Source organism: Drosophila gunungcola (assembly GCF_025200985.1).
Source record: "Drosophila gunungcola strain Sukarami chromosome 3L unlocalized genomic scaffold, Dgunungcola_SK_2 000002F, whole genome shotgun sequence".
NCBI lineage: Eukaryota > Metazoa > Arthropoda > Insecta > Diptera > Drosophilidae > Drosophila > Drosophila gunungcola.
In genome coordinates, this window is record NW_026453178.1 from 2,642,694 (window position 1) to 2,665,414 (window position 22,721).

General features: G+C 38.2%; 1 protein-coding gene across 17 annotated transcripts in view; it reads right to left on the reverse strand.

Moving 5' to 3' along the window:
* The window catches only part of LOC128257216 (collagen alpha-1(XV) chain), a 60,324-nt gene extending 38,006 nt beyond the window's left edge, over nucleotides 1–22,318 (reverse strand). For 6 of the 17 annotated variants that reach the window (XM_052988142.1, XM_052988141.1, XM_052988140.1 and 3 more), the window contains exon 1: nucleotides 3,492–4,666. Coding sequence is in view for 11 of the 17 variants with exons in the window: in XM_052988132.1 (XP_052844092.1) it covers nucleotides 5,789–6,327; nucleotides 6,978–7,068 (630 nt within the window). In the remaining 6 variants the exon portion in view is untranslated. Of the gene's footprint in view, nucleotides 1–3,491; nucleotides 4,667–5,788; nucleotides 6,328–6,977; nucleotides 7,088–21,366; nucleotides 21,750–22,159 lie in introns of those variants that run through there. The other 11 variants (XM_052988132.1, XM_052988129.1, XM_052988128.1 and 8 more) reach the window with 5 other exon arrangements.
* Nucleotides 22,319–22,721: the final 403 nt, after the last annotated feature.

Sequence of the window (22,721 nt, forward strand, 5' to 3'; positions counted from 1 at the left end):
GAGTGTGTCCTTGAGCCAGTGCACCACCAAAAAATGAAAGTAAAATAAAAATAAAAATTAAATAAAAAGCGAGCAGCAACTTTTGCCAACCTACATAATTGCGGCAAAAGTTGGGCCAACACACACACAGACAGATAGATGGTAGGAAAAATACAGATACACTCACAGAACAACAACAAATACATATTATGAGGCTAAGAAGAGTTGGCTCAGAAAAGTATGCTACAGCCAGCGCATAATTACGATAATCGTGTCAGTCTAGAGGAGCCACCAGCAGCGTCCATGCGCTCACCTTAAGTCTTTAACACCCCGCCCCGAACACGCCCACCTTTTGGGCTTTCCTTTTTTTTTTTTGTATTTTGGGGTAAAGCCAAACAGTTATTGAGTCAACGAGTCGGCGGCGGCGTAACACAAACTTTTGTGCTCGCCCAAAAAGTGGAAGCCGAAAAGAAACTTTTTTATGCCAAGTCAAGCGACTGGGCCCACACCTACTCTTAACTCCCAACTTGGCGTTCTTCACGAGGCATTAAAATTCTGCGACTGCACACACACAGCCGAGTCTCGGCTTAAAGTTTGACGCGGTTCAAGTTTTCTAATGAAATTACCTTCTGCGCAGTCCTCAGCCCTACTTTTAATAAAAGGGGCAAGCTTGTGCTGCTGCTGCTGTCTCACGAAGTGAACAAAAAAATTATGAAGGGCGATAAGGAGGAAATTTCATATCTTTTACCAAATTAAGTACACAAAAATGAGTAACGACTTTTGAAGTTGTCATGGTGGCCGGTAGCCAAAAAGGGGGTAAAAAAGAATGTTGCGAAGGGCAATAGTTGGCCGGCAAAAAACCCTTTTGTACATTAGCGCCTAATGAAGATAATGGGGTGACATGTTTAAAAAGGGTTTTTCCTCTCCTTAAAAAAGAAGCGAAACATCTAATTCCAAAGCTTTGTGCTAAGTCATCTCGTAGGTGAATGTGTGCGTGTGGGTTTTTGGGTTTCCTCTGCCGCTTTTCCGTTTGACATGTAATTTTTAATAAGCACCGTTTTCCGCAAAAATTTCCCTTTTTCTGTGGGTCTGTCTTTGTCTGCAGTTATCCGTGACAAGGTTGTGTGTGTGGGGGGGAATGTGTCACACATGTATCCTTAATACGAAGGCGGAACAAAACAAACCGTCAGTGCAAGAAATGTCTAATGTCTAACCTCAGGCTTCTGTGACTTCTGTGAGCGTTTGATCGATAAGCAAAACTGGCCTGACAGCTCCTCCCAGCCTTATGAAAACCCCAAGATTTCCCCACACACACAGAGCACACACAGCACAAACAGCACACACAACACACACCATATATGGGTTGCACAGCTTGTGGGAACGGGGACGCGTGTTCCCAATGATTAAAACGCGCACATGAAGTCCCGGCTTAATTAATAACAACCCAAATAATCGGGCCTGAAATGTGGGGCGGTGCTATCAACTCGTATAATTTAAGTCAAAAATTTGCATAATTTATGTTTTTTGGTGACGCCCCATTGGTTGGGATAGCCATCCGCCCTCCGCCTTTGGCGAAGTCATAAAATTACAAAATAATCATAGTTTGTCGTTGCTATCCGTACTCTTGTGTCATCGAAGACATTTCCGTTCGGTTCGCATTTTTGTAAGGGTTTTGGTTTTATGGGGCAACCAGAAATCAAAAGCCCCACAAGATTCATAAAATAGGCACCGAATATGTGCGGCTGCAACGACCTGCAGCTCTAGACGTAATAAAAAACCCATTTATGGACATAAATACAAAAGGTATGTGACTGTACATGTGTTCTTGCCCGGGCCAAAATTGCAGCCATGGCCGTTATTCAAGCTGAAATAAATTCGGTAAAATGAGTATTGAAAAACAAATTAATCGGAAAATAATGGTCGAAAAATCAAAGGAACTGGCCTTGCTGTCAATTATTAGTTACGAATTTCCAAAAGAAAAAGATGTCTCTCATTAGTGACCAAAATTAGACAAAATTCTGCAGCCCAGTTTATGTTGACTTAAAACGTATGAGTAAGAAGTTACATAAAAGTTACTACTTTAAAATTAAATGCTAGCCTTTCGGAAACGTCTAATTTGTATAGGATACATATAAGACATATGAATATGTATCATATCTTAACAAGCAAGGAAAATATTGCTGGTTTTAATTGTGAAACTTATTATTCGAAGAAATTTACCTATAATTAATTTTGCTTTATTATTGTATATAAAAGTGTAAGCAAGCCATGAATAAAAAAATAAAATATTTCCCATAAAAACAGCAAACCAATTATTTTTTAAACCTTACTCCATTGTATGCTTTTCAACATGTGGCATATTTGCCAACTATGAACTAACAAAACAACGTCAACTGGTCAATTTGAATGGCCAGGACCTGACTGTTTAGTAGAAAACTAATTTCCAACACAATTGAGTGGCAGTGGGGGAGTGGATTTCATCAAATATGTAAATAAACAATTCAAATTGAATTTCAAAATTGTGTCAGCATAAATGGGTCCTAATATTGCATTATGATGATAAATTGATAAATTTACAAATCAAAATTACATATCACTGAAAGCAAAGTGGTTGAGTGATGATGCAAGTCAACGTTGCAAAAGCAACAGCAAACAATCAGGCTGTGATATTTAAATGCATATACGCAAAGCTACACACACAAACACACAGGCGGAGGCACATGAATATTTATGATCACTTTGGCCAAGAGATGCAAAGCAAAGTTTGTTTTGTAATTGAAATTTTTGCTGTGCCTCTTGTGCAATTAAATGCAAGCCAAATGACCAAGGACTTTAAAGTTGAAGTTTGTCTCAAAATAGCCAGAGATACTCTATTCATGCTAGTCTCCTGAAAGGTTTTACTTTCACTTTATGGGCCCGTTAGCGAGCCTTTTGTTTGATCCACCCGATGCCCATTAAAATCCAAGCCGCGACTGCCTTCGCTTGCCAGCGTTTTTATTTAATAAATAAAACGTATTTTCCTTTTGCCTTTCGGCCATATGCGAAGAACGCGCAGCGCAGAAGGCAAAGACAAAAGGCGGGCAGACAGCCCACAGTATTATAAATGTATACATATACATATTACGCATACGCCCCAGTGCTGCTTTAATATGCATATGCAGAAGCGATGGGTGGGAAGTGGAAAGTGGGAAATTGGTAACTGGGAAATGGGAAATGGGATGCGGATTGCGGGATGAGGGATGCGGTAGAGGCCAACTCTGTCAGTGGTTAGTGACGCGTTGGGGCAAAAACTGTTTTCGCTGGCGCTTTAATGAGTTTGCCATTGATTTAGGGGTTCCCGCCAATCCACCAGACCTTATATCCCGCCCGTTTTGAGTGGCACGACTATGGGATTTGACCCGGCCTAGCTCGTCATAATTTATGCGCCAACCATGTTCAATTTGATGGGCGACATTCCAGACCATTTGTGTGTGCAAGCGGGCCCATATTTCTGGCCAGCTGGCCATATTTACCTTTAAGCCGAACGCACTCAAACCTCACTCACTATTCACGTTAAATTATGGGACACGGGAACTGTATTTATGCACGCGAGCGCGAATTATATAAGTATGTTTTCAATATGTTGACAAAAATCACAGATAATTTAATTGCAAATACTTTGCTTTATTTATAGGTATGAGTTTTGCTTTTAAATTTATTGTAATTGTGAGTTATGTATGCTACTTTTTCAGGCTCATTTGTAATTACAAATGACAGCCATGTTATGTGGGTTCTTTCTTTGCGTTTTTTTTACTATATTTTATTGTTAAATTGCTGTTCGGTATGTTTCTTAGCTTTGACGTCGTGCTGTGCAATTAATTCACTTTTTCACACCGCACTGCACTCTGGCATTGTGCAATTGATTGATTTCCATTCGATCAAGCTCGGCGAGTGGAGTTTTTTAGGTGGGGGTTAAGTTTCGATTTTCCACCACTTCTTGAACTTTTACAACCGGCAGACGCAACGCGAAAATAACAACGACGACGATTCCAATGCCGACAATATAACAATTGCAACAAGCAGAAAAAGGGTAAAAGTAATTGCAGTTCTGATATCTGGCGTACTATATTATCCTTGTAGTTGATAAGTGTGGCACAGGGATGGTTTCTCTTTTCACGATATGTGCTTGGGGCTCTGCTGATATGATCGATTGCTCGGATTATGCTTGGGAACACACTTTAAATGGCAGTTTAGACTTTGGATTTCAGTCAGGAGTCCAGCGGTCGAATTTTCAAACGCTTGCGCGGCCTCTCCTTCATCTTTGGTCGCATAATTGAATTTTAATTGACTCGATTCCGGCCTGGTCGGTTCACTTAGGCGAGCATATTTCATTTGGCCATATAAATCACTTTCATTTTTTGTGGCTAAGCCAGCACAAGGGCCTTATTTGCAGTTGTTTTTGGGACCACGGCAGGAGTATGAGTAGTGGTAGTAGTACCAGCTGCCACCGCACTCACGACGTCCGAAAAACAGGACGAAGACGAGCAGGACGAAGACGCAGGCGAAGGCGAGGACGAGGATGAGTACGAGGATGAGTACGAGGACGAGGACGAGTACCGAGTACCGCACGGCAGCAACGCAAAGCTCATCTTAGATCCGGCCGCGTGGCCATCTGAACTGCTGGGGAACGCGAACGCAACTGAAAAGGTAAACGCACTCGGTGCCCAAGGAGGCCCATCAAATCACAGCAATCTGTTCGGGCCACAGACAACACACTGGGCCTCGTGCCAGCCCCGTCTTCACTCGGTTGCTGAATAGAACCGAGTGCTGAATTTCCTCCCAAAGAGCGAGTCGAGCCGTGAGCCGTGAGTCCCCGGCCGACGGGGGGTATACGCAATGCTTCGAGTGTGACTCAAGCCCACATGGCGTATACGCCAAGAGAAATATGCTTTTGAAGTACTCCACTCAACGCTTGAGTGGAATTTGTCGAGCGAAAAGAGAGGGTTGGTTTGAGTTCCCCTGAGTGGCTGCCAACTTCTTCCGCCATGTGGTCGAGTGGCGCCACTTGAGGGTGGCTCAAGAGTAAAGTGGTGGAAAGCTCTCAGCATTTGCTGAATGGAAAAACACACCAAAAGAAAAATGTTCTAACACAAAATTTAGAAGAATTTTCTTTGTAATTTGTTTTTAAGAAAATAAAAATTATTTCGGAAAAGAATTTTAGTACATATTAAACGTGTATTTTTCCCCTGAACTGAACTGAACACCTTTAAAATGTAACCCATATTTGTATACTTTTTTATTTTTAAACAAATTTACGAAATATCAAGAAAGAATGGTAGTCTAGGCTTAACATATAATTCAAAACGACAATATTTAGTTCTAAAAAAAAAAATTACAATATATCTGTAGACCAGCACTCAACTATTTAGTTTAATGAATACATTTTATATCCACCGGAAACATTAAACACTAAAACGAATTTCATTAAAGACACAATAATAATGGCAAAAAGATCATCAGATTGTACTTCAGTTATATAAACAGTTCTCATTAAAAATTCACTTTTCTGGCCACTATAAAGAATTAAAGCAATTAAATCATGTTTCGGTTTTAATGATAGTTTTGAGAAACAAAACTGTTTGATCACAAAACAAAAACCCACTTAGCAGGGATCTCTTAATATAAGAACCCCTACCCTATTCGGTATTAAAATGCCACTTCAATTAGATCTTGGGCAACTTGTAAGTGCCTATGCTTGCGTTTCGAAAATTATTCCCCTGCAATGGATCGTAGATCAAAGGTGATCAAACTGGCCGCCGGCAGAACTTACCTCAAACTTGCCTCCAATAATAGAGCCCGCCTGGCCAATGTAGAGGGTTGAGGCCGAATCGAATACCAACTCGGGTGGCTCCCTGGTGACCGCAGTGGTGTTGCGCAGCTCGCAGTCGTAGTAGAAGGAGACCTTGTCGTTGAGCACCTGGAGGGCAATCGAGTTCCACTTGTCCGGCACATGAGCCACGCCGAAGCTGGCCAACTTGCGGCCGATGCTCTGGTCCGCCTGCGTGTAGACCAGCGATACGTTGTAGCTGCTCTTCACGACGGGCGACAGGTGAACGCCCAGCTGTACGACCGTGTCCATGGGATTCACCACGCTGAACAGGTAGCCGCCCTTCAGCGAGCTCGGCCGGAAAGTGATGAGGATGGCGAACTCGTACAGCTTCTCCGGCAGGAGCATGCGGTACGGCGACTTCACGTCCGCCGTCTGCAGGAACCGGAAGGCGGGGAAGCCGTCCTCCGCCTCCCCGAACTCGATGCCCGTAAATTGGTTGTTGTTCATTATGTCCGTCAGCGTGTACTCGGCCATGGCGTCTGAAATGGATGGGTGCAAATCGGTTGGCTGCTTGAGGCGTACTAATTGAAACACGAAATGGCTCTTTATTGCAGTTGGAAAAGGTTCTGGGAGTTCAGTGGGGAATTCCTAGAAGTATGCTAAGCTTTCAAGGGGTCTCAAGCGATTGAACTGCTGCCCGTAAGTATGCAATAATAATATTACTTTGTTAAAATGATTGATTTTAATGCAAAAGCCATTAAAATATTTATTTAGAAATTTAAAAAGGTTTATGTTTGTAATGCATGTTTATGAAAGATTCAAATCACTCATATTTAAACATTATTTAAAAATTCTCAGACATATTTAATTTAATATTCACATCAGATTTTATTTCATAATCAAATTCTAAATTTTGGATGAGATATATATATTATTTATAAACAGTTTCGAAAAAAATATTTGAAATGATAATGGTGCATTTGACTTGCTCTCGGTTTTTATATGTTTGTTCTTTTATTATTAAACTTTCCTCTTTTTACATCAAATATTTATAAAGATTTTTTTAGATGGCTGAGTACTTAAATCTTTAGTTTTTTAATAAATATTTAAAATCATGGAAACATTCCCAAGAGCATTGATTAAATTAATTTTCCCTAGTGTTACATTTAAAAACCAACAAATGTCTTACCTTTTATAGACTGCCCGACCAGCTCAAATGAACCCAATGCTGGAACCAGAAGCGTCCAAATCAGGCCCAATATCAGCAATACCAGGCGCATCTTGATCAAAGCCGGAATTCTGCAAAAAGTAATACAAACATTAGCTACCATCCGTATGAGTCTTTAAAATTATGAGATTAAAGCGGCACTTCCGATTCCAGCGGCAATCAATACACAAATGTGGCCAGTTCCAATTGCACCCACAAACAATTCCCCTCAAATGGACACTTATGCGTGGAAATAAACCAACCGCAGACACTTTATCCGCCGCCCGCAATTATGGGCACCAGTATTGGCAACACGAGTCGCACACTTGACTCAATGCTGAAATTATATGCGCACGGGCATCCCTCGGTTTTGGCCCACTTGGCTGCCAGCATTTTGTAATTACCTCCCTGCAAACCGCAAAGCCCTTGTGCCACACAAATTCCCATGCCCATTCCGATTTCCATGCCATCGCACACACCCAAAAGATAGTTCATCTGGAAGCCACACAACTCTCCGGTCTGGCCCACGAAAATCGCAGACTTCAACGGAACGAGCTATGAATCACTCGTTGGGATCGAAATCAGGCAGATCGCCTGGCAAAATTGGCCAAATAATGGTAATTAGAATTCGCAGAAATGCTACACACAAAATAAAAAAAATAAAAATAGATTCTGTGGGCCTGATAAGATTCCAGTCGAATGTGTTATATCTTAGGAATCGTCATGATTGCTTGAAAGGTCAGAGCTGAATTCCAATGCTCATACAAACAAAATCACTTCTAAAAAACAAAATTAATAGACCTTTTTTCATTGAAAAGTATAATTGAAAAGTTGAGGTATGCAAACGATTTATCTTTTTTAATATAACGAGTTTGTGTTAAAAATTTTTATAATTTAAGATTTATCTTTTTAAAAATAACAAGTTTTTTCCTCTTAAATATATTGCGTTATTGTTTTCTTAACATATAATACATCATTATAAAGATCATTTTATAAACATCTAAACTCGAAATATAAAAAAAGATCATCATAAACATTTTCCTGTGTATCACTTTAACTACAATTGAAGGGACACACCTAGAACCCAAAAAAACCCGAAGATTAAAATTACTTTGTTTATGAGGGGCACTGTGCCAGTTGGCATGTCAGAGATCAATGTGAATCATTATCCCATAAATACAATATTTGTCAACTTAGCAGCATTGAAGCTGTAATCGCCCAACCAATAAATCATTTTTTGATCCCAGCTCCTATATATATTTGGTAATTGGCCGTGGCCAAGGGCAGCTAATAAACCTATTCTTTTTAAAGTTCTCATGAAACTTTCGGTTTCAAAGCACATGACAAGCGTAATATGCGTAATAGTATATAATACAATTAATGGGCGCCAGCTAGCCAGAAAATACAGATCCAAAGTACACATACAATTTACATTCGGAAACTATGTTGCTGACCCCGAACTGTCTCCGAGCAATTAATTTATATCAAGCATGACTTAGGCAGCGTAACAAGAATCGAACATGAAAAAATATTTGGAGTCAACACTTTCACGCTGGGTCCGGAATGCAAATTTCTTTCAATTGTGAGCATTAAGTAAAAGTGTATTCTTGTCTCAATTAGTCGACTGACAGCTCCCTAAAAACATTTCGGCAATCGACTGCTGTTCCAGATCGCTTTCCATTTCACATGGCTACTAATTGAGGCATATGAATATCAAAGAAATTGCAGTAATTAAACACTTGCAATAGACCGCTGTTCTATATCTTAATTAATACATACTTTTTACGACCCTTTTTTATTAAGAACTGTCATAAAATATGATGAACTACAAATTAGCAAGAAACTTTATGGATCAGCACTTTAGCAAACAATGTATATTATTATATAATTTAATAATTTTAATGTTCATGGTGCAGAAAGAAATCAGGCTGTTTTATTCTTTAGAGTTTCTAAATATAACTTGTTTTCTATTTTCAAATTTGTTTAATATTATTTAAGAACAAAAGTCTAAACACCCAAATCTCGCAGAATAATGATCCGATTGCGTCACGTATAAATAAAAAATTACTTTGACTTTCGAACGTGAACGCAGTCTGAATGAAATATTGTAATCCAAAAACTTGACAGTCTTTTTTTTGTACCAACAACACAATAAGTGCTGTCTACATATGTGCACTTACATCATTCTTGGCCGACAGACTTCCTTCTCCGAACAGCGTGTTCAGCAATCTGCTCCAGCCACTTAATGGCATCATTAGACGCATAAAACAAACAGTCATACAAATTGAACAATCCCCGCAGAGGAATTTGATTTTCATGCATTATCATACGAATTCCTGGCAATTCTGGCTGCGTGTCTTTCCTGATTCTCGGCGTTTTCACAATTGGCTCCCTGACATAATGAGGCAACGTTTATGCAGTTCACAAACTGAAAGCCGCCAGCACGTGCAACATGGACCGCGTGGCCAATGTCAGAGGCGACCCCTTCTGTTTTAGTCCCACTCCCAATGGAGATTCCCCTCGAAAACACCTACAACTGAGGTGGAAAAAATAGGTTCGAAACTGTTTCTTTGTTGTAAAATTAATTTGAAAAAATAGATACATTAATAAGCTAAAAAAAACTATATAAAAACAGTCCCTGGGTCGCAATGTCAATTTATTACTTTAGATTACTGGACTCTTCCATAGATCTTTTTTTAAAGAGTATGGTTGAGAAAAATACATTTAAACTTTTAAACTTCCGATTAAATATTGACAATAAGCACTATAAATGTAGTTTAATAGCCATTGCTCTCGTTTTTGAATCCGATTAAATTAATCAGCGCATTAAATTAAATTAAAGTTGTTTAAGTCAAATCAAAGGGCTATTGTTAAATAACATAACATCTTTAAAGTTATGTTTGCAAGTTCTAATGCTTTGGTCTTATCTGTAAAAATTAGCGCGGAATTGTCTGTCTCCCGGCGAGGCCAATATTAATACTCCGTCTGTTTGTTTAGAATGGGACGCACGTACGGCCGATTATGTGAGCCTAACCGGCAAACTTGGGCGTGGACGGAGCGCGGTTCATGTAAATGCCCACGAATGTGTCGAAAGAACAGTCATAATAAATAAAACTCCCTGCCTGGCTGGCCCAAATCAAAAACTCCCATATATTTCACTTATGAATTTACGAGTCATTATGATTTTCCGCTTTGCATCCGCCGGTCATACTCATAGCATGCCATTTGGGCCGTACCATATGCAATTCCTATAAGCAATAAGCAATAAAATTTTATTCAAACTAGCAGCAACAGCTGCGTTAACTGGCCAAATTGCCACCAGTTTTTTGTTTAAATCAAATTCGGCCCCCGGCCAAACGCAACCAATCGGAGTGGTTAGTGTCGTAAAAAGTTGCGCGCATCAAATTCAAAAGTCGTCAGAGCGTTGCACATTTTGAAGGCGGGAAGACCGCCGGAGAAGACCCAATGAAGGGAAACCAAGCACCGACAACCGTAGAAAACACAAAAAAGTGAAGAAAATTCTAATAAAATTTTATTTTCAATAGTAAATCGGCTCAATGTGACTGGGGGCATATGAAAGGGCTCTTTGGTCGCAGACCAACCAGACGACCAAAGAAAGAAGCAAAACTGTGCCACTATGTCATACGAGGCAGGGACCAAAGACCCATCTTTCTCTTACAGCAAAAAAGGCAGAAAAGCTGCAGCAACTGCCACAAAGACAGCCGCAGTCAGAAATACCCTTTTAAAAGGTTTTAAACAATTTTTGTGAAGAATGTGCATTTATTATTTTGGTTTCTGAACTCAAGTTTTGATTCCTTTTTGGTTCTTAAAAGATTGTTTCCAAAGTTTGTTCTTTTCATTTAAAATTGGTACGACATAATTTGTAACTATTTTGTTAATTTTTACGTCTTGGAATTAAATACTTCAAGGTATGATGTAGGCAAATTGGTTTTCTCCCATTTTATAAATTAAAAGCAAAACTAGGAATAGTATACAAAACATATCGGAAGCTTTTAAATGCAGATTTAATTTGCATGCCTAATATATTTTTTAACAAGTTATTGCATTTTTCAACCTTTTAAGTCTACTTCATTTCTATAAGATTTATAAAATTTAAAATATACCACAACTTTAAATTGTAGATTAAATTTGGATAGCTATTTAATCATTCAACAAACTATTTAAGTCCAATCTTATAATCTTTTAGATTATTATTTGGGATTGAAGAGTATTCAGTATTCTACCTGCCATATTTGTAATTCCCGAGGGCTGTGTTCGGTTCGTCGCGTACTTTTTGTCGCCGGTTCTGCGCCCCTAAGTAAACTATTAGCTCTGTTGATTTTATGTTTTTCAATTTGTTTTGTGATGTACTTGCTGTGCGGAAGGGGTGGGATGATGAAAAAAGGGAATTGGGGGTGCCAAAGTTGGCTGTCAGCTGGCGTGTCGCCTGCCGACGATTATTGGCCCTTGGTATATTTGTTACGCCCAGGACCACCCCCCGGTTGCGATTCCTTTTGTTTGATTTTAAGGATTTGCATGCCAAATTTGACTTTATTTATTTTTAAGGTTAACACGAAGACGCACATATACATCCACAAAAGCCAAACACATCAACGTGTTTGGCATGTGATTGGGCTGACTGTTTAACATTTGAAGTGCCTTCATTTAAGGTGCAAAAAAATTTTACAAGCAGCTTTGCATAAATAAACGAGAATGCATTGAAATACAAGTTGCCAAATCCAAGCAACATAAACCAACTCCACCAAGACATTTAAGCCCAGACCAACTGTTGCATATTGAAAAAATTCGTGTGAGTGTGAAATCGACGAACGATAAAAGCCCAAAGTGTAATTTGATATTGGCCAGCTGACATCCGAAAACGGAGGGAAAGAGTGGGATTTAGTTGCAGAAGAATAATCATAATAAATGGATAATAAAGACCCACATTCAGGGTATGAAATTGGAATACCTGAATGAAAACATTGTCCAAACAGAATGGAAAATGAGTTGAGTAGGTTATACAATAAATACAATGCAGTGAGGTGCTCCAATTACATTCCAATGGTAAAAAAAATAAACAAATATCTTAACTCTTGCCGAAAAAATTCGTATTTATTAAATTAAATAAAAAAAGTAACGCAGGTGCAATATAATTATCTTTTCTTTGTTTGTATAAAAAACTTTGAACTTGAAAATTTTCGAGAAAATTTCTCAAATTTGTATTTGTTCAGTTTGAGGTCGTTGAAACATCAAGAGTAAAATAGGAAACAATAAGTCACATGACTGACTGACAAAGAATGCTAAATATTTAACAAATTTCGCAGTAAATTTAAATGATTTGTTTCCCCAGACTAAAATTGCAAAATAAATCAAATGATTTAGTGCACAAGGACTTTTGCCCAAATAAATGCACTTTTTTATGGTTTTTTAATAGTATAAATATTACTAGACTTCACTTTTTCGACTCCTTCTGATTTACAGAGAGGCATCATCTCTGTGTTTAGCATTTGGGTTAATTCCCTTGATAATGATGTTGGCAAATGGCAACATAAAAACGGAATCGCCAGACAAAATCCAAAAGACCAAAAACAAAAATGGCAAAACAAAAAGTATAAATATCCACCGATCTCGAATTTGATTCTTATTTACTTTCTGACCCCGATCTCCCCAAGTACGTGGCTAAGTTGCAGTCTTACTAATTGGCCACATGCCTTGGGCCCCCAAGAACAGAAGCTAAAACTGCCATGGTGCCACTTGCTTCCAACTTCTCCCTCAACAAAGTACTTTCCTTCCCTTTTTTATTACACTGCGGGAAATGTATGGCCTTAAGTAAATATCTACACTTTGAAAATAATAATATGTTTATGCAATTCTCTATTATTAAATCTGATTCGTTAAAGAGATATACATAGGCACCTTTATTTCATAGGTAACCACTTTAAACTCGAGAGATTAGTTGCATTTTTGCGTCAAGCATATTTGTTTTCTCTCTGATTTTTTTTCCATTTAAAAACCACATATTTGGGGACTAATTCATGCTAGTTTCTCGATTTGTTTCTAGTGTGAAACAGCTGCCGGCGAGTGATTTAAATAATCTCTAAGCGACGAGTGCTACTCATATTGCACTTAGCTGGAAGGCGGCCCCAGCCATGTGCAACATGTTGTCGCAATCCCAAAATCGAAGGCGCAGACAGCGAAAAAGTTCAATGAAATGTGCATCACGAGGGGATTGGGTTGGGGATTGGGAATGTAAATCGTATGGGAGATCTCCAGATCTGAAGCTGTGGCCGTGCGTGTCCCATCGAACTTGATGAATGGGGTGTGCCGAGACATCAGCGTGTTCGTTATTGCTGTCATTATAATGCTTTGTATTTATTTATAGCTCTTTCCGCTTATCTCGCATGCAATTTGTGTGTTTGTTTTCTTCGGACACTTCTGGCCGCCTGAAAATGGCAGCCAAAAAATGAATGATCAACGATCGCCGGCAACGCAAACGCCCAAATAGGTAGTTGAACTCTTGCTTGGCTCAAGGGATTCAAGGTTGACTGGGTGGCTGTTGCCGAGGCTGTGGCAGTGGCTGTGGCTCCTTCATTTCACGCAGTCTGGTATCGAAAATCGCCTGGGGAAAGGAGAGTTGCTTACTTTTTTATTTGGTGTCTCCATCGCTGGCAGTTGGCCAGCCAGCCACGCAATGCAAAAGTGTAGCTCGAAATGGAGCAAAAGTTCATAAAAATCTGGCTACCAGTCGCCGCAATATGTGTGGTGGCGGCCGATGAAGAAAATTACCAAATTATTTATCTTTGCTTTCCAGGGAAATTTCAAAGAACATTCGTCGGGCCGAAATGATACCCTTAAATATTTATTATTACCTCAATAATATATATAGCAAAGTCTCCAAAGGCCGAGTAAAAAACATCAGCCACTCACAATTTATTTCGCTTTAAAAATAGGCAATTTTCACACTTCAAAAGACGACAGCTGCTGGGGAGACAATTATATGTCCATCTGTCTGTCTTTTCTGTCTGTCCAATTGTTATGGAATTATTTTTCCACGCTGACCTTGTGGCAACAGATGTAGGGACAACTGTATGGTCCCATAAAATACCTATAAACATTTCAGTTTATTTCCAATTTGACTTTGTTGTTGTTATTGCTCATTTTCGCATAAAATTAAAATGTTAGCGAGAAAAATATTTTATATGCATTGTATGTCTCTTTTTTGCCACAAAAACAAAATAAAGAGTTATGGTATGCATGGGTTGGGGGAAAAAAAACATTCATCATGCTAGTTTGCGGTCTAGGATTCGGTGGCGTATGCGTAATGCCGCCACTGATACAGGCTGGAAAACCTATTTATGGCCTGCGAGCGGCTAAAAGCCCGTTATCGGCTTGCCAACAGAAATATGGTCGAGAAATGCGAGTTAAAGCACGGAATTAAAGCCAAAAGAATCCCATTTGATTGCATTTGATTGGCAATCAATGAGTGGTTGGTCCTCCCTGTCACCGGATAAACACAAAATCTATTAACCGGACTTGGTGTCCTGGCCAAACGAAATCTAATATCCATTTGGAAGCGATGCGGCTGCTCGAGGCAACATATTTCTTGGCCAGGTCACCACGAACACGAAAGTCGGCAATAAAGCGTACTGCGTCCTGCGTTCGGCGTCCTGGTTTTGTGTTAATAATCAATGTATGCGTGGGGAGCGGAGGGGCAGTTACTCCTCGAAAGGTTAAGTAGCGAGTTGTCGAGTGGCACTTGACTGCCAAAGGCAGGAAACGGAAGCCAGGACACGATAGATGTCGATAAGTCACATCCTCGCCCGGCTAAAGGCGCATTACGCATACGTGGCTATTAGTCAAAGGCTTCTCCGCCCCCGCCTAATTGAAACTGGTTCCATGAAACCCCAACGACATGTCCCTGCCAGAGATAATGAAATGAAGTAATAAATAAATATATTAAAACGCTCACACGTCGCCCGTATTTAGCTCATTGTCGCTGGCTATACGCAAAAAAATATAACAATAAGTAATATATAAGTGATACTATATATTCGTAGATAGCTGGAACTTTCAGCATTGCTCACAAATGATTTCATAGTGTAATCTTGTGTTTTCACAGCGAGGCGGGAATTTATTGGACAGCTGGACCATCAAAGAGATGTCTTCCTCATGCCAATTCACCAGTGTATATAATATTTTGTAAGCCTGCACATTAAATGTGAATTTATGACGAGCACGCGACGAACAGGTTCATCGCTGGACTATTTGCAGCCATCTGCGTATCTAAGAATAAAAACTTTATGCCATGGAAACAGCGAGATCAAAAATAGTTTTTTCGATCTAATTGAAAATATCAGTCTGCATTACAAAAAATCCACAATCCACTATCTGAGAATACCGATACATCACACACATCAACGGATTACGCAATCTGTTTAATCTGTTTAAGCATCTTAATGCACTTTATTTACGAGTACACTAACGCCTTGAAAAGCTGAGCTCAACAATAATGAACTGTCAAGCCATTCAATGGCAAATGGATTTTACAAAAGAGCCGATAAAAGGAACAATCTGCAAGTTTACCTTCTATAGCATGCAATAAATGCTATCTAAATTGAGATGTTCGCTAAAATACAAATTGTGACGACACTTTAGCAAAAGCTGTTACCAAGTGTCATACATAAATTGGCTGATAAAAAGCCTTCATATTTCATATTTTTTATTGCTACTTTTTATCAAAAACTTTCCAATGGCACGTGGGTCCTAAAAATACTATTTGTTGATGTAGTTTATGTTTGTTTATATTTCACCTTAGTTTATTTACAAATTCAAATTTTTAGTCGTGTATGGGAGCTAACATCATTAGTCTAGGAACTAGTTTCCACTACCAGATGCTGATCGAGAATATATATTTTCAGTAATTGCATTCAAACTCCCAATCGAATGGAGGTCTGAACTAAATGCGCCTGCAAATTTAGTCGTAATATGTAAAGTAATTCCCATTACTTCAAATTGATGTCTAGTCAATGAGTATGCATGAATTTCAATTTGCAAAGTTTGCATAAATTGGCGAATGAGAAGTTGGAAAAAAATCAGCGGCTAGAGGACAACCGCAATCTGATGGAAACCAGACTCCAACTCTAACAGATCTGATAAAAAACATTTTGAGATTTATGAACATCTCGGCACAGCAAGAAATTTATTTTCTTTTGAAATTATAGTATACATGTAAAGGTATAAATATTTTGTATAAGTTGATAAGTTATATTTTTTAGTTATATATAGAGATCAATACTGTTCAATAATTGTAACTATATATTCATATACATTTTGTATCAATGTATCATGGCAAGATCAGCGCATTAACGAATTGATCAGTCAGTGAAATTGTATAAAATAATAATATTCTGGGAGAGTACAACAATTTTGTAAATCTCTTGTTTAGATTTTAACAATATAACAAAATAAAATCCCAATATTGTCAACTTTTTTCAATGGAAAACTACAAATATCATCCAGTTACATGTTTTTTTTCCAGTGTAGACAAAGTGGACTACAAGTTTGCATAACTCCTTAGTCGCGGCAATCGAGGCGGATAATCGCTGCCAACTTGGCATCGCATCAAGTCGGCACCACACACAATGCATGCCAATTAATTAAGACCTGGCACGGGTCTCCCTGCTCCCCCGTCGACTTATTTGGCTAATTGTCTTGCGATCGACCAGATAGTGGCCAAAAAAAATAAATATATTTATTCCAGCCCACATTCGGTGGGCAAATTTAGATTAAAACGGGTTGCGTTGCGCACGCGCTTGAAAGGCAGCCGCCAATTATTGTTAACACGGGCAGGCAAATCGATCGAAATACTGATTCAGAGGCGCCAGTTCAGGTGACGGCGCTGAGCGTTTTGCATAAATTAAATTGATATTCTTTAGCTACAGATTGGCATCGTACAAGGGCAATTAAGAGGTGCGGGCTGGACAGGGGGTCATTAAATCGTTCTCGTAGGTGATGAAAGTGTAATAAGGCGAATGGGAATTATGATTAAAGGCAACAGGCAATGCATTTCTTTGTTTTCATTTTCAACTTAAGCCACATAAACAGCATGGGACAATGGCCATTGTCCTGCACCCGTAAACAATGACAACAAGTTCCGAAAAAAAGAGGAATGCCTGCAACGATAAATAAATAATGGCAATAAACTCTTGATGATTCACTGAAATTGCAGGAGACAATATTCTGGGAAAGTACAAAAATTGTTCAAAACTAAAGCCGACTCATGCCATATCAAAATTCAATTCTGCGGCTTTGGGATCGTGGGAATGTAGCCTCAAATGCAAAATGCTGATTAGACTAATCCGAAGCCCGCATGCCACGCCCACCGCAAATAATTCACGGCAATCTTTCACAACAATTATGCGCAACACTTGCGAGCTAATATTTATGTAAACATAAGACACGGACAGCTATTTTCACTTGGCCCGAACACGTATCTGTGGGATGCAAATGCATCTGCATCTCGGCATGCCGAGAGCATCCGAAAATCAATCGGAGTGTAAGGCCGCGTTAATGCCCGAAACCTGTTCGTCTTCTGGCTATTTATTTTGCGGCATATATTTTGTTTATTTTGTTACCTTTAAAGCTGTTTTGCCCGGCTGGTTGGCTACTTGATTTAGTGGTTTACCTATGGTCATGCACCGAAAAAGAAGTCACAAATTAGTTTAAATACTTCATATGTATTTTGTTAACTTTAAAATCGTTTTATTGTTAAATTTTTTTGTGAAAAAATCTTTCTATTAATGCTGCAACTTTTTTTTTGTAGTAAATACCTTCTTTTCAGAACCTAATAATTTCCTACGATTACGAAATATTTTGAATTCTATTGAGAACATAGAAAAATATTTGATAACAAACAGCAAGCTTTTTATACCCTTGCAGAGGGTATTATAATTTCAGTCAGAAGTTTGCAACGCAGTGAAGGAGACGTTTCCGACCCTATAAAGTATATATATTCTTGATCAGCATCACTAGGAGAGTCGATCTAGCCATGTCCGTCTGTCCGTCTGTCCGTCCGTTTATATGCAAACTAGTCTCTCAGTTTTAAAGCTATCTGCATGAAACTTTCCCAAAAGTTGTCTTTCTATTGCAGGTAGTATATAAGTCGGAACGAGCCGGATCGGACGACTATAGCATATAGCTCCCATAGGAACAATCGGAAAAATAAATGAAAAAAAATTATAACTTTGCTGTTTTTTAATTTTTTGTTTAGTTCTTCGACATATAGTAATGGTAAAATATTTCCGATTTACGGTTTAAATTTCATCAAAATCGGACGACTATAGCATATAGCTCCCATAGGAACAATCGGAAAAAATAAATGAAAAAAAATTATAACTTTGCTGTTTTTTAATTTTTTGTTTAGTTCTTCGAGATATAGTAATGGTTTAATATTTCAGAATTACGGTTTCAATTTCATCAAAATCGGACGACTATAGCATATAGCTCCCATAGGAACAATCGGAAAAATAAATGAAAAAAATTATAACTTTTCTGTTTTTTAATTTTTTGTTTAGTTCTTCGACATATAGCAATGTTTAATTATTTCAGAATTATGGTATAAATTTTATCAAAATCGGACGTCTATATCATATAGCTCCCATAGAAATAATAAAAATATATAAAATAACTATCTAATAATTGAGCTGCAAATAATCATAGTTTCAATGTTTTTTTTTAGCACATACTCAAGTAAATCATAATTTAAATGTTTTCAAAAGTATTTAATTAATGCAATAGCTGCAAGGGTATATGAACTTCGGCTTGCCGAAGTTTGCTTTCCTTCTTGTTTTTTATCAATCGCAACAATCGCTGACATATGCAAAATAAAGAGGCAATTATAGCTTATTATGTGATTCAATTTATACAAAATTGTAAAATAACTAAAAACTTTCTTCTTAATATAAGAGCAGCATAAATATTGTGAGGAAATACAAAAATATTGATTAAAATTTAAATAATATAATCATGTCAGGTCTATCAAAAAAATAAAAGCTGAAGTTATTTCACCGATTTAATTTCACTTACAAATTCTTTGGAACCAATCTTTTTTCGATTCTCTTGCTGCCAAAATCACTTTGGTTCTCCTATATTTTTCTCCATGTGTAGCACTAACTTGCAGACAGCTGGTTGCTGAGGGACCCTCGCCATCTTTCAGCGCCAACTGCCTGGTTTCATTTAACAATATTAATATGAGATGCGAGTATGCGGTATTTACGGGGCAACAAGTTGCGAGTACTGGGCATGTTTCTAATTTAAATATTCCGCAAGTGCGCGAATCGAGTTCGCGCAAAACCATTCACCAATGACCTAATTGAGACATAAGTTCCTCCAGTTATCTCAAGCAGTGATTGCCTACTCACTTTGTACTGAGTCACTGGCCAAATGACGACATCAACGTGGAGGAGGTGTGGCGGGGGTCACATGCAAATTTGTAGCCAATTTTAATTGATTTCGTACATTTTTCTATTTATGTCTATTTTAGTGAAAAGTCATACAAGTTTCTAGTGATTCATGAAGATTTATGCTTGTTTTTGCAACAGACTTTTAAATTGGCACACATTGTTCTGGTTTCATTGCTGGATCTATGACATTTTTTTTGTTTTGCATTTCCGCCGCCTTTTCAGCTTTTGCAACTAATATTGGTGGCGTTCCCTTTTCGCAGTTATCCGCATCGTGCAAATGTTTATGTGCATTACATCAAAGTATATTTGTTTTTCAGCCGGTTGTCGCTACCGGTTTCTGTTGCCGTGAATTAGAGTCACAGCGGCAACAAAGGGGGGGCCATGTCAGGCTCTCCAACAAATGTGTACCGAAAATGTTTTTTGTCCGAACTTTTTGTCCTGCCAATTTGGAGGAGAGCGACATCCCGAGGCATTTGTCATTTAATTAAGACAAGTTGGGGGACAGCCCGCATGGATATATCAAATTCTTGTTTGGCAGCAAAAAGTAAAATGCCGGTTGAAGTTTTTAAAAACAAGAAAGATCAATGAGTCAGCCGCTCAATCCTTGCTCCATTAAAAAGCTATATAATTAAATAATGCATTTACAATGCATATCACGCCTTCCTATAAAATTCATCAGAAAAGAATACCGTCAAAGATACCACCCAAAGAAAAGCCATTGTTATTTTCACCTAAAAAGGGCATTCATCATCGTTCATCGTTATATTATTAATTGTTTTTTTTGCATTTAATCAATACCATTCAGATGCAATTCACGCATTGCAAAATAATTCACCAGAATATCAAATTGTCAATGAAGCCACCCAAGAATTAATTACAAATTCAAAGAATTGCGACAACTCTCACTCAAGATTTATATGCAATAATTACAAGTTTATTTCGACATGATTGCAATATGCAATTATCGCGTTAAAAATATATAAAGCTGTGCCCCTATAAATCGGAAAATCGCAGGCGGTTAGTTGACATATGGCCTAGCCCCGGCGACAGCTTCAATTTCCGCTGCTGTGCCAAAGATCGTTTAATCAACATAATGCCGTTGGGAGATCATTGATGTCTGAAACTCTTAATGCCGGCAAGACATTCGGAAAAAAATCACAGACAAATTTAGCAAGGCAAACATTGCAGACGGTATATTGCAGTCTTTAAAAGATTACTCAGTAATTAAGCAACTACATATATACTCTTTATTTTAAACGGAAAGCATTATGAGTTTCCGTTTTCCTATGTTGATAAAAGTTATTACTTAACTTTTAAATTTCATTGATTTTTGTATATTGGCAGTAAGTTGGTAGTTTTTTGCATAATTGAGTCATTCCCAAATAAACGTTAATAAGTGTGCAAACAAAGGGGATAAGTTTTTACCAAGAATACAGACTTTTGGCAAATATTTAAGACAACCTCCGGTCAACAAATCCATCAAGGGCAACCAAAAGCCGAATTTGCATCAACTCTTTGTATTGACTCAAAGTTATATTTATTAATAAGCTGCGCAAATATGCATAGTTAATTTTCAGTTCATTGCCGTTGTTTTTGCTTTATTTGTTTGTCGAGTATTTTGTTTGCCGTTTGCTATGATGAATGGGTGATGATATGGGCAGAAATAGAGAAAACTAAATGTTATTCAATAAGTACATGAATGGAAGCGCTCGACTCAATTATCAGTTGGGGCGGGCAAAGATTACCACAAACTAAATTGCATTTCCTCCACTACCAATTATCTATAATTCGGGAATGTCAGCCTTCAAGTGGACTTTGTAGGCAATGTGGAATTTTTGGACTTTTAGCCATTTACGTGACCGAGTAATGCCATCAAAAAGGTAATCGTTTGAAATAGTTTTCGGACTTACCTCAGCCTCCAGTTGAGTAGCAATGAATATTTTCACGTATTCCCTGGCGGATGTGGGCCTTTCTACTGCTGCATAGTTTCGGGCGACAGTTTCCGGCAGCAGGACACTATTCACAATGCCTTCGGACACTTTAGATCCGTTTTCCTTGTACCCTCGGGTATTCCGTTCTAGTAATTCACTACACTGCACAAAACGGGGGCGAAAGGTGTTGATTTTGAAAAGGGGAGTTCTTGCGGCAGATCATTGGAAACGGCGCATGTTAAATGCCATTGACATTGGACAGTCATTGTCCGGCAGTGGGACAAAGCAGGCCGAAGGATTTTTGAACACAAAGCACAAAGTAGACCGATCGAATACGACTAAATTCCAACCACAAAAATACACTGACGAAATAAATATTTGACCAGAACATGAAATAAATGTAAAATACGAACGCATATTGTGATATCAATTGCTGAACTTTAATTTGGTAACTACAAATATTTAATTTTTTTCATCTAAGGATAAGAAAAAAGCTTTGGAATTTGATTGAAATTAAAAGTTAACTTTTTTAAACTTTATTTTTAAATTAAAATTGTGTTATCTATTTTAAGCTCCTTTTTTTTAAAGTCACAATCTTAGTTTTTTTTTCTGTGTACCAATTTTAAGCTAAGGCAAAAACCAAGCATAAGAATTTAATTTGAAAATATAGTTCATTTTTTTTAAACAAAACTTTCATTGAAGAAGTTAGTGTTCCTATCTAAAAGCAATATTTTTATATTTGAAGCCGCAATCTTTGTTTTTTTCTGTGTACCAATCTGAGCCGGTAAAAACTCTTCACTCACACACTAGAACGCGAGTTTTACGTTTTTTTAAATCGCTGGGAGAAGCACGCTTTGAAGACACCGGCACTGAATTCGCGTGTGGATGCCCTGCGATGTGCCTCGTTCAGCGGTCAGACTGAGACTAACGCTGAGGCCTGAAACCGAAACTTTCGACAGATGGTGAGAAGGAAACACTGCGTCGGCGGCGCCAAAAGCAGCGACGTCGCCGACATCTAGAGAATGCCAAAGCTAAAATGCTACTGTTTTCCGCCTTTGGAAAAACATTTTGGCAGATACTTTTGTTGCTGATACTGATGGAGCGCAAAATTCGAAATGCAATTAAAATTATTGTTTGAAAGAATTCGAAACAGTAGATAACTTTTCAGTGCGGCACGAGAGAGAGAAAGAGAGCATTTAAATGAAAACGAAAACTGTGTTTAGTAAACAACAATCTATGCTTTTTGTGAATCGAATTTTTGGTACACAAATTAAATGATTTTGATTGACTTTTAATCTAAATTGTGTAATTTTTCCAAATAATTTAAATCTCTA